Source organism: Aplidium turbinatum, chromosome 12 (genome assembly GCF_918807975.1).
Source record: "Aplidium turbinatum chromosome 12, kaAplTurb1.1, whole genome shotgun sequence".
Lineage (NCBI taxonomy): Eukaryota > Metazoa > Chordata > Ascidiacea > Aplousobranchia > Polyclinidae > Aplidium > Aplidium turbinatum.
The window spans coordinates 5,678,879-5,691,424 of record NC_137483.1 but is presented as its reverse complement, the minus strand read 5'-3'; the positions used below and the strand labels follow the sequence as shown (position 1 = coordinate 5,691,424).

At 42.5% G+C, this 12,546-nt stretch overlaps 2 protein-coding genes across 2 annotated transcripts in view; both read left to right on the top strand.

Annotated features, from left to right (window-relative positions):
• The window catches only part of LOC145781078 (uncharacterized), a 446,514-nt gene that overhangs the window by 394,258 nt on the left and 39,710 nt on the right, over nt 1-12,546 (top strand). The gene's annotated exons all lie outside the window — the stretch shown is intronic.
• LOC145781079 (uncharacterized) lies at nt 3,070-3,821 on the top strand. Its single transcript, XM_082592833.1, has 2 exons — nt 3,070-3,524; nt 3,654-3,821. The coding sequence occupies exons 1-2, from the start codon at nt 3,171-3,173 to the stop codon at nt 3,768-3,770; spliced, it is 471 nt and encodes a 156-aa protein (XP_082448959.1). The 5' UTR covers nt 3,070-3,170; the 3' UTR covers nt 3,771-3,821.

Below are 12,546 nucleotides of genomic sequence, written 5' to 3'. Positions count from 1 at the left end.
ACGAACAAGATATTGCTGACATTAACAACGGAAGAAATTGGGTTCCTGAATCGTTGGATCGCTTTATGACGCATTTGGTTGGATCCGAAGTAAAGAAATTGAGCATATGTCAATGCATTGTACAGGCTGCAAGACCGAGGACAGTGATCGCACCAATTTTATTTGGACTTGGTGTTCAGTTAGAGAAGACGTTTGGATCTAAATGGCTGGTCAACCACATTTCCAAACTTGGATTTTCAATTACAGCTGATGAAGTGCTACGATTTAAGCAATGTGCATTCAGAACGTTGACAGTAGTTTTGAAGAGCAGGCACACGCTACACAAGATCACGTATTTGCACAATGGGTCGCAGATAATGTAGACCACAATACTGCTACGTTATCTGGTAAAGGTACATTTCATGGTATGGGGATTATCTGCTCAAGCAATAAACCTTTGCTAGGCCAATTTGGAAATGTACCACGCCTAAGAGAACGCAAGAAAGCAGGCGCATTCGTCGAAAAGAGAGGCGTCGAAATAATCCCGTATTACAAATCATCTGATTTTGGCCTACAAAAGCTCAAACTTTCACCTTTTCAACAACTACTTTCGGTATCAACAATTCCACCTGAAGTAAACTATGACTTTATTTGGCATTGTGGATGGTTTTATCATTCTGAAAGTCGAGCAAGGCCAAATTGGTCTGGCTTTATGCAGTGTGCAACCAGTGTTTCGACACAAACCAAAAGCCAATCAACTGTTCAATTTCTACCAATCATTGACCTTAGCCCATCAAATGAAACTTGCATTTATTCGACACTTTTATTCGTTATCGACCAGGCAAAAAAGATTGCCGTTAAAACACCCTGTGTTACTTTTGATCAGCCTTTGTGGCTTAAAGCAATGGGAATTATTGAAGAAGAGCAGCTTCCGATTGTGTGCAGATTGGGTGGATTTCATACTCTTATGAGTTTTTTAGGTAGCGTTGGAATGCTAATGAAAGGATCTGGCTTGAAGGATTTGTTTGCTGAAGTCTACGCGGAAAATAGCATCCCTCATATCTTGTCAAGCAAAGCAATTGCAAGATCGTTGAGAGCACACCTATCTGTACAGTCTGCTTTAATGACACTTTTAATCCAAAACGCTATAGATGACGGGGACGATGCTTCCGGATTTGAAGAAATCCAAAACTTCCATCACTCAATCTTGGAGCGTAGTCATGATGATGAATCATTTGAGAAGTTAACAACATCAGAGGTCTTCCGTAAAGCGGCAAAAAAGATCGAAGAGTTGAGACACAAGCTTTTCCATCAATCAAGGACTTCACAACTATGGCTCCTCTACATGGACTACATTGATGTTTTAAAGTTGTTCATCTTCGCAGAACGAACATCGAATTGGGAATTACATCTCTTTGCAATCACAAAGATGTTGAATTTGTTTGCATCAACGGGTCATATACATTACGCCAAAAGTGCTCCTCTGTACGTCCAACAAATGAAGAAGCTGCCACAAACACATCCATGGTTGTACGATCAATTTATAAACGAGCAGCACACAGTAAAGAGGACAGCAAAAAGCTTCACCGGAATTTGGACAGATCTTGCAATTGAGCAAACTCTTATGCGTTCAATTAAGTCGCGTGGAGGATTGACGGAAGGAAGAGGTATGACAGAAAGTGTTCGACATCTTTGGGTTTTGAGTCTGAGTCACTCGGCAAGTATTCATGAAGCAATGATGCAACTAAGTAAGGCTCAGTTTCTATCTAGTAACCAGCATGAAGAGTTGGGTGCTTCCAGAAAAAAGAGTGATTACGAAGATTGTGAAAAGTTTCTGGCCTGGTTAACAACGAAAAACCCATTCTTGGTACCAGATGCAAACCTATTTTCTCTTTCAAACGGTCTAGTGTCCATTGCTGAAAAAGATGACGTCAATTGTGAACAAGCGGAGCAAATTGGTCAAAATATTCAGAAAGGTTTAGATGGGGTAGAAATTAATCACGCATCAATCAAACGCAAAGATTTGATCAAACCATTAGAATCCTTAATGGAAGTAAACAAAACGAAAAGTAGTGCAAGTGGTATTGATTCGAAAGTCATGTTCAATAGGATGATTGCTGTTGCTGAAAGAGAGGAAAGCCTTGAGAAATTTTTCGAATTCGAGTTGACTTCAGAGCCAATGTCGATATTCAAGGATGGCATGATGAGAAAACCTGACAAACCCTCCCTTCGAAAAGTTCTTCTGACTGATTCTTTGTCGCATACCTTGGAGGAAATCAACAAGCAAGTGACTTCTATTATCGACGGTGGTGCATTACTACATAAAGTTCGCTGGAAAAAAGGAGTAAAGTTTTTGGAACTTGGAAATTCGTATGTGAAATATATCCAAAACCATTATACCCATGCTGTTGTTGTGTTTGATGGCTATGATGATGAAAGTACTAAAAGTCACGAGCACTTGCGCCGAAATTCCGTTCCACAGAGCACGTTTGTGAAAATTGATCCGAGCAATGCAATTCCTTTTACTCAGGATCGCTACCTCAGCTGCATCGAAAACAAGGCTGAATTCATCAAGTTTGTTTCTACCCTTCTGAGACAATCCGAAATTGAAGTTCACAACTGCTCTGGTGATGCTGACAGTTCCATTGTAGCGAAATCCCTTGATTATGCTTCTCTTCGAAAAGGTCCAGTAAATGTCATTGCTGATGATACTGATATTGTTATTATGTTACTACATCATTGGAAGGCTGACACTCACGATGATATTTACTTCGTCCAGGAGCGCTTCAACAAAGCCTGGAGCATCAAAGAAGCCAATCCAAGTATTGAAGATATTAAACAAGATCTTCTCTTCCTCCATGCATGGTCAGGATGCGACACAACGTCATCGATATTTGGAAAAGGGAAAGGAAGTTTGGTTGCGAGTTTACGAAAATCAGAAACGCTGAAAGAGAATTCTGCAATTATCAGCAATGTCTGGAGTTCCCAAAATGAGGTCGGAGAAGCATCTATAGCTGCATTCAAGATCTTGTATGGTGGCAATGAAGATTCAACGCTTACTACACTCAGGTATGTATTTTTACATAGGGATTATATAATAATATCTACACTTTTAAGATATTGTCCAATTCTAGATACCCTGTAGACCTATGTAATACTTATCTTTGTTCACTTTTAGACATGGCAAATACATGCACATGGCATGCAAAGGGATAATTGCACCGGAAAAGCTACCACCAAGCCAAAGAGCAGCCTACTTCCATGGGCTGCGAACTCATCATCAAGTTATGTGCTGGTCTTTACTTGGTGAAGAATTCAAATTTAATGTTTGTGAATGGGGATGGAGAAACAATAACAGCAACAAACTTGTCCCAATAATGACGGATATGCCTATAGCACCAGAAGCATTGACCAAAGTAATTAGATGCAGATGTAAGAAATCAACCAAAAATCCATGTGGAACAAAAACTTGCACCTGTCGCAAGTATGGAATGGCGTGCGTTTCTTCGTGTGGGGAATGCCATGGTGTTGAATGTAATAATATAGTAAGTATGCTTAAAATACAAAAACAGTTTTCAGATCTTTTTCGTATCTAAGTAATATAATTAGAATGAACGACATACTCCAGAGACTAGACGAAAGATTTAAGAATAAAGATTTTTTCACTTATGCAGAACGTCGATGTTGGTAACGAAGAAGAGGAGTGCTCGTACAATGAAGATGAAACGGGACAAGACGAAGAAGACGAGGAGGAAGGCAACATCTTTGACGTTTTTGATGATGATTATTGATAGCTTCGTTTCGCTTACTTTGTTTAATTCTTGTTAAAGAATATAGAAGAATAATCCCAATAGTGACGAATAATTTCAAATTTGCCTGAAATTCATAGATTTATCCTTTTGCTTAATCGGTAATAACTCTTTTTCTGTACATTTTCAGGGTTTTGGTTAATAGAAAAAGTTGTTCTCCATGAAAAATGCTAAAAAATGATGTATAATATGTCCTATTTTGAAAAACTTGAAATTTTCATATTTTGGACCCAAAGGGATTGTGACGTCATTTGGAAAAAGGGCCCAAAAAAAGGTTTCCCATCATCCGATTCATGGGGCATTTTTTTTGAGCCATCTGCATAGTATAGAGAAGGTCTGAACAAAGTATCAGCTTGATAAAAATTTTTTCCCACAAACACCACTTTTTAAGGTCCCACGACTGCACTAATCGGTATGTTCTTGGGTTGGTGCATAGATTTGTAATATATTTACATTAAATGGTGCTGCAGACAATTTAATCATCATAACTCTGTTAGAAATTGGCCAAAATCCAATGACTGAGTTAGCTATTTCTTTTTTCATTATCATACCGACGCCGTACATATGCTGTTCTCCTCCTGAATATACAAAAACAAATCTATCTTCTGTCACTTTACCATCACCTATCCATCTAGTTTCACTTATCCCAATTAAATCAAAGTTCATGACCGACATCTCTTGTTTTAAATTTTCGTATCGACCTGCTTTATAAAGGGTTCTTACCAGTGATGTACGCGCATACAAAAAATATTGACGCCGTCAGCGCAAACGCAAACGTTCGAAAAACTATACGCCGCATGCGTCAACGCAACTTGTAAAAAAAGTTGGCAGCGTCAGCGTTAGCGCATACTCTAGCGCAAACTCATTTTGTTTGCTAGGTGCCCAACATTCACACGGTATAAACCACTCGAAACAACACACTTTTCAAGCCACTTCGCGATTTCTCGTTACAAGAAATTATCTTTTTGGCCGGAAGGCACATCTGGCATTGAAAATATAAGTTTTTGCCTTACGAAAAAGAGCTTAAAATACTTTTCCATGTAGGGCCATGGATTTGTATTATCATGCTCCATTTCACTTGGAGATTAGTATTACCGTAAGTTATTCCCTGAATACAATAGTGTAGTGTAAGAAACTGTAGCATATGCCTATCAAGAAAATTCTAGTAATATACTAACTGTCGCTCCTAGTAATATACTAACTGTCGCTCCCTAAAAATCCATTATAAAAAACACTCTTTTTAAAATAATTCCGTTTGAATAAGACTAATGTTGCTTTTAATACCATAATTCTCTCAGTAAGCTCTAGGCCTATGCTTTTTTCTGATAAGATTTTTAAAAAGTGGGTTAATGGAAGACAAAACTGCCAGACACAAGCAAGTTTAGATTCTGAACTACACAACTCTTTGTTATTAGCATTCAGGGATTAGCATTACGGTACTAGTGTTATTAGCAGTAGGCTACTCAAAAGCCTCTCACAATTGGCCCCTGGATGCATGTTTTGCTAAACTGCTCATCAAGTTACAAAACATATATAATTACATACTTACGCAACAGAATGTATAAATTGTCAAGTAAAAATTACCTTAGCTTAATTGATAGCCTACTGTATGTAGGCCTACACATTACTACGCAGTCTACGCTACATAGCCTACAACAAGAATAACCGGCAAAGTAATGTAGGCCTACTACATATAACATACAGAGTACGGTACAACATTATGCAAGCAATCACGGTTGGAGACCAAATATTTGAGTTTGTTTAGATACATAGGCTGCACTGCTCATTGCCTGAGAAGTTTCTGATTTGCCCCAAAATGCAAGACTTAACTAATATAAATTAAAGTGCTCACAATTGCTTACAAACGCCTTCAACACTGCTTGACTAAAAAAACTTCACACTACGAAGCCAAGTCATTGTTTACATTTTACATGGAGCGGCATTACCAACATACCTACTTGCTTGCTTACATTACATTCCTGTTCTGACCCGTAATTTCTCAGTAGGCCTAAGTTGTTTAAACTAATTCTTTCTTTTTTTCTGCAAGACTTCAGTCTCCACGTGGGACTCTAGCGTCAAAGGCATATATACAAACAAACTCCAGCTGACTGAACAATAGATGACACTGTGACACAACACTAGAACAATGGGCAATTGCAAGACGTTAACATTTCGCAGTTTGACAAAAAAAATTGCAAACAACAACTAAGACATTAAAAAGTATGCGTTGACGCTATGCGCTAAAAAACCGCGAAAACTTTACGGCGCATCCTCAAGCGCAAACTATCCAAAAAAATGTGGCCGCAAGCGTTAGCGCAAACAAAAAGTCTACGCCGCATGTATGCGGTGTAGAATTTGCGGCGCATACGTACATCTCTGGTTCTTACATTCCATGTTCCTATTTTGAGTGCCCTTTTTCTAGTATTCAGCAGTCTACCATCAGACTTATGCCTTCCAGAGGGATTTGGGCATAAGCCATCATCAAGAGCAGCTGTGCACATAGGAGAGGTTCCTCCTTCCCTGTAGCTTTTAGGGGACTTCACAGCAGGGGGCCCTGATCAGTCTCCATGACTCATTTTCGTTTTAATAGCTAGCATTGTTTACTATGGAATATATACTTGGTAAGGCTCCAATCTTTTCCAAGGTGACCAGCCACTGTACTCTAAACGTCAAAAGTGTGCCTAAACGGGTCACATCGTTTTGCTATCATGCCTTCCAAGCCATTGACTATTTATGGTTCTTCTGCCTTTTCAGCCATTCTAGACTTTATGCACTTAAAGGGGTTGACTTCCCTGCCATGTTAAAGCTGTTCTAACATGCGCCTCATTTAGTTTAGCCAGCATTATGCCGTTACCAGGGTGTGGCCGTTGGTGTGCATTACCAACTTCGTGGAGCCATAAATGAGACTTGGGGTTTATATGATGGACCAATGTTACCATTACTCTCATATGAGAAAATGGAAGAACTAGAGGTGCTACCTTTCACACAAACCCCCATAAACCCCAAGTTATTGCTAATTATTGTTCGTATAATCTTCATCATCTACAGCAGGGATCCGCAAATAATTTTTGGCGCGACCCAAAAACAATCGTTTGAAATCTTCGCGGCCCAAACGTTTCAGAAGCATATAATTTTGAGTAAAATATTTTGCAATTTAATATCAACTTCAATACGGTCGTCCTCGCTTAAGCCCACATCGGGACTGGACGATTTCGGGCTTATTAAGCAAGGGACAATTTTCTACCATTCCTAACCTTCAGTAATTCCGGAATGGACCAAATTGGGCTTAATAAGCAGGTGGACCGATTAACCGTGGTCGTCGTGTGAGCCTCTGGGACCGAGGGTCTATCCTTTTACCAGTCCAGATTCACGATGTTCCCGGACTACACTGGAAGGCTACTAGAGAGCAGGCAGTCTTAGGTTTCATCATCTATGACGCGCAACCTTGCACTCCGTTAGGTGGCTTGAAGATGGTAGAATCATTGATGATGTGGTCTGCGATCTGTTCCTCGGTACCTCATTCACAGGAGGAGGAATAGGCCATTCCCCATTGGTGCATGGTTGAGCGGAAATGCCCGACGCCCGTACGAAGACGGTTGAGGCGCACCCATGTTTGTTTTTTTAGTGTCAGGCTGATGGGGCATGTGTCGGCGTCGGAGATGAACGAATGTAGTCTGATGGTACTTGACTTCCATTCAGAATTCCATTTATGGTCTGCCCATTGCCCAAGTAGCCGCAGAGATGTCTTGTTCATCAGCTTCGTTGATCAGTAGTTGAGCGGCTGCCACGAATGGGTGTCTTGATTTTATTCGACAAGGGTGCTCGTTTAGGAGAGCAGAGATCTTGTGGTGGAGAAGATGTTAGGCTCCAGTGCCTGTCGGCCGAGAGACAGAGTAGCTTCTTCGCGACGAAGCTCAGCAGGTTGGATGCCAGCGAAAATGTGGAGATTGTCCAATGGTGTGAGACGCAGGCATCTGGTCACTGTGCGCAGGGCGTTGTTTTTAATGGCAGTTTGGATGTTGTGGCAGAGCACTACGGCATCAAACAGGTGCACAGTAGCCTACTCTGCTGAAGAGTAGACAAGGGCTAAGGCTGCTATACGGAAAGTGTCAGCCCTCGCCCCCAGCTGGGGCCTGCCAGGCGCTTGAGTAGCGCAGCGCCGGATGCCAGTTGCTTGCGCAGTGACACCAAATGGTGGTGGTATGTGAGCGATCTGTCCATTATCACCCCAAGATATTTTGTTTTGAGGCAGAAGGACAAAGGTTTTCCATTGTTTTGAACATGTAGCTCACGATCAGCTTCCAGATTGTGTAGGTGGAAAGCTGCTGCCACAGTTTTGGTTTCGCTGAGCTTCAGTCGCCAGTTCTGGAGATAAGCTGAGAGAGTTTTCATGTCCTGACTCAAGGACAAGGTGTCTTTTAGACTTCATAACCATAGGCTTAATAAGCGGAGACTACTGTACTACAATCGAAGGTATAATTTTTTTTGTACAAAATTGTAGCCTACGAAACTCAGCACATCAAAGAGTGTATGATTGTATTTACTTTTGTCTTACAAGCTATATTGATAGTAAATTTATACTGTTTTGCGACCCACTGTGGATGGTCTCGCCACCCAAATTTGGGTCGCGACCCACTATTTGCGGACCCCTGATCTACAGTACTGTAGTATTAACCAGGATATAACATAGAATGGTAGGTTAATCTAAAACAGGTTTTTGTAAATTTAACCAGAGTTTATAATGGTTTATTAATTACCCAAAGTTTGTTTTCACAATATGTCTCCACATGTAGCGTTATTCAAGCGATTAAATAAGTGCCAGATTTAGATGCTTAGTTGTACTTTTGGTACGAAAATACGAAATGTTGTTAGTTAAATTTTGCTTGTTATTGATTTCGAAGTTCCAAGGTAAGATTTGTTGAATATTCATCACTTGGAGAAACGTTGTAGATGTGGCTTAGTTATTTAAGATTAATTATAATCTGGGGCCTTGTAGGTTATTTCAGAATAACTCTAACTATTAATTTTGAAAAAGGAAGCAAGGAAGCACTATTTGAAGGTATGCAAACAACATATGGGATTGTTGATACAGTATGGAAATTCAAGGAAGCACTACCTGAAGGTATGCAAACAACGTACAGTATAGGAATATTGAGTGAATGACTTGTGCACAAGCGTGAGTAGCGCTGACAAGGAATCTTTAAACAGAAAGTGGGAAATAACATTAGTGTTTCAATTGATCAGACAACGCACAATCGCAAGCAGCACAGTTAGGAAAACAGCAACTTTGATCGTGGCAGTACATACATACAGTAAGAGAAAGCATATTGTTAATTATTTATTGTTCGTATAATCTTCATTATCTACAGTACTGTAGTATTAACCAGATATAATATAGAATGGTAGGTCAATCTAAAACAGGTTTTTGTAAATTTAACCAGAGTTTATAATGGTTTATTAAATACCCAAAGTTTGTTTTCACAATATGTCTCCACATGTAGCGTTATTCAAGCGATTAAATAAGTGCCAGATTTAGATGCTTAGTTGTACTTTTGGTACGAAAATACGAAATGTTGTTAGTTAAATTTTGCACTATTAATTTTGAAAAAAATGGCAAGGCAAAAATATTTGTAAAGACTGCAAGTTCTAATGTGCGTTTTCCACCACTGATTCTACTTTCGTTTCTAGTACGAGTTGCAACGTTCATCTGATGAAAGAGAAAGTAAAAGCAACAACAAACAGGTTGATTTATTGCTTCACTGACGTTTCGCGAACCATGAAAATGCGGATCCCCAGAGCGAATAACATACAACAAAATTTACAAGGATATATATTGCATTGCAGTTAAAAGCAAAAAGAATGAAACGCATATTATTTCAAAGGTTGGCCAAAGATGTGTAAGAGGTCGTCGTCGTCGTCGTGTGAGCCTCTGGAGCCGAGGGTCTATCCTTTCACCACCCCAGATTCACGATGTTCCCGGACTACACTGGAAGGCTTCTAGAGAGCAGCCAGTCTTTGGTTTCATCATCCATGAAACGCAGACCTTCCACTCCGTTAGGTGGCTTGAAGATGGTAGGCTACAGTCATTGATGATGTGGTCTGCGGTCGGTTCCTCGGCACCACATTCACAAGAGGAGGAAAAGGCCATTCCCCATTGGTGCATGGTTTAGCGGAAAAGCCCGACGCCCGTACGAAGACGGTTGAGGCGCACCCATGCCTGTCTTGGTTGTGTCAGGCCGATGGGGCATGTGTTGGTGTCGGGGATGAGCGAGTAGAGTCTGGTGGCGCTTGACTTCCATTCAGAACTCCATTTATGGTCCGCCCAAGTAGCCGCAGAGATGTCTTGTACATCAGATTCGTTGATGAGAAGTTGAGCGGTTGGCACGAATGAGTGTCTTGATTTCAGTCGACAAGGGTGCTCGTTTGGGAGAGCAGAGATCTTGTTGTGGATAAGGTGGTTAGGCTCCAGTGCCCGTCGACCGAGGGACAGAGTGGCTTCTTCGCGACGAAGCTCAGCGAGTTGGATGCCAGCGAGAATGGGGAGATTGTCCAATGGTGTGGGTCTGTGGGACGCAGGCATTCGGTCACCGTGCGCAGGGCGCTGTTTATGGCAGTGAGCACTGCGGCACCAGACAGGTGCACAGTACTCTGCTGAAGAGTAGATAAAGGCTAAGGCTGCTATACGCAAAGTATCAGCCCTTGCCCCCCCAGCTAGAGCCTGCCAGGTGCTTGAGTAGCGCAGCGCGGGATGCCAGTTTCTTGCGCAGTCACACCAAATGGTGGTGGTATGTGAGAGATCTGTCCAGTGTCACCCCAAGATATCTAGGTTCGGGCAAAAGGACAGAGATTTTCCGTTGTTCTGGACGTGTAGCTCACGATCAGCTTCCCGATTGTGTAGGTGGAAAGCTGCTGCCACAGTTTTGGTTTCGCTGAGTTTCAGTCGTCAATTCTGGAGATAAGCTGAGAGAGTTTTCATGTCCTGGCTCAAGGTGTCTTCTAGATTTTCCCACGACTTTGTGGAGTGGAGTATTGCCAGGTCGTCCGCATAAACATATTTTGCGGAGACCATAGTTGGCAAGTCGTGGGTGTACAACTGTACATGTTGAAAAGAAGTGGAACCAGGACCGATCCCTGTGGGACGCCGTTTTTCAGGCGTCTCAGTCTGCTTCGCCGTGAGCTACAGATGGTGAGGGTGAAGCTTCGATTCCTGACGAGTTCCATAATCATAATTATGAACCATATGTCTGTCAGGAAGCAGGCGAAGCAGCTTGCACGTAAGGCCGCAATGCCATAAGTGTCATAGGCAGCTGTGAGATCTAGAAAGACAACGCTGGCCTTCTTTTTTGCCTCAAAGCAATCCTCGATGTCTTGGTATAAGAGTGTGACCTGATCTACAGTGGATTTTCTGCGCCGAAACCCAGCTTGCTCTTTTGGAAGGAGCGGGTCGATGATTGAGTTAACGCGGCATAGATCAGTCTTTCGAGGATCTAGAAAGGAACACAGAGGAGGGATATCGGACGATAATTCCTTGGGTCCTCTGGTGGCTTGTGAGGCTTAGGGATCGCAACTACTAAAGCTCTTCTCCAGATTTTTGGGATTGTGAGGTGGTGCAGGCAGGAAAAGAGGAATATACGTAACCAGGACTTTAGGGCATGGCCAGCATGGAGCACAAGCTAAGGGCAGATCTTATCGGGCCCAGGAGACTTGTGTGGTTTCACTAGGCGGAGGGCGGTGGCGAATTCCTCTGGAGTGAAGTCTCCAGAGATTGTTTCTTCTTGTGATGCTTCCACTCGCCACAGGGCAGATACTTCCTTGGCTACAAGGCGGGATGCCTTGCGGTCCTTTGTCTTGTAGACCCCGTTCTGCACTAACTGGGAAGCGATGGCATTAGCAGAAACGGGGCACTGACAAGGGGAGTTTGCTGAGCGCCCAGTGAGGTTGTTGATGATGCTCCATGCTTTGCGGCTTGAGTGTGAGAAGTCGATGGTTTGGACAGCTTCGTTCCATCGCTCAAGCTTCTTTGTGTCCAGCCGCTCAAGTAGTTTGGTGGCGGCAGCGTTAGAAGCAGCACCACTTGTGGCGCCTAAGTAGGGGCGATAGAGAGCTTCACACTCAGAGTCCCAGCATGGTGTATAGCTGGTTCGATGGCCATGTGGTATTGTGGTCTTTGCTGCAGTTATTATAGCATTGCAGAAGTCCTGGTATGCCTCGTCTGCGTTGCATGTTTTAGTCGATGGTAACTTTGCAGCAGACTCATTGGTCAGGAGGCTATATTGATTACAATCGGCATTTTTGAAGTTCCATCGCTTCACCAGTGAACTCTGGACAGGAGCTACAAGTTTTGGGGCGGTGATGAGGGACGGCCGGTGTTGGGACCGTGGAAACATCTCAAGCACACGTCTGTCTGAAAGAGAGCTGTCGACACTCGCGAAGGCCAAGTCAGGGTTTTTCCCTGTTCCCCAGAGGCCGGAGTGGAAATTGGCTGGTTCCTTTGGATTGAATAGGAGGGCAAGATGGTTTGTAAAGGCCCAGTCAGCCAGCAATTCTCCGTCGCTGCTTGTGTTGCTGTAGCCCCATTCGATGTGCTGGCAGTTGAAATCGCCAGTGTAGAGAGTTGAGGAAGGGAACGTTGGAAGGGATGGTGGCAACATTTGCGAGGGTGGGGGCTTGTAGATGTTGACGATGTTGTAGTCTGAGATACAAATGCACACCCACTCAATCTCGGCATCAGTTGGAGATTGGTCGACAAAGGTCCACT

Coding starts and splice junctions, on each gene's coding strand:
- LOC145781079 (XM_082592833.1), top strand. CDS start 3,171: ATGCACATGGCATGCAAAGGGATAATTGCACCGGAAAAGCTACCACCA. Junction 3,525..3,653: donor GTGTTGAATGTAATAATATA/GTAAGTATGCTT, acceptor TCACTTATGCAG/AACGTCGATGTTGGTAACGA.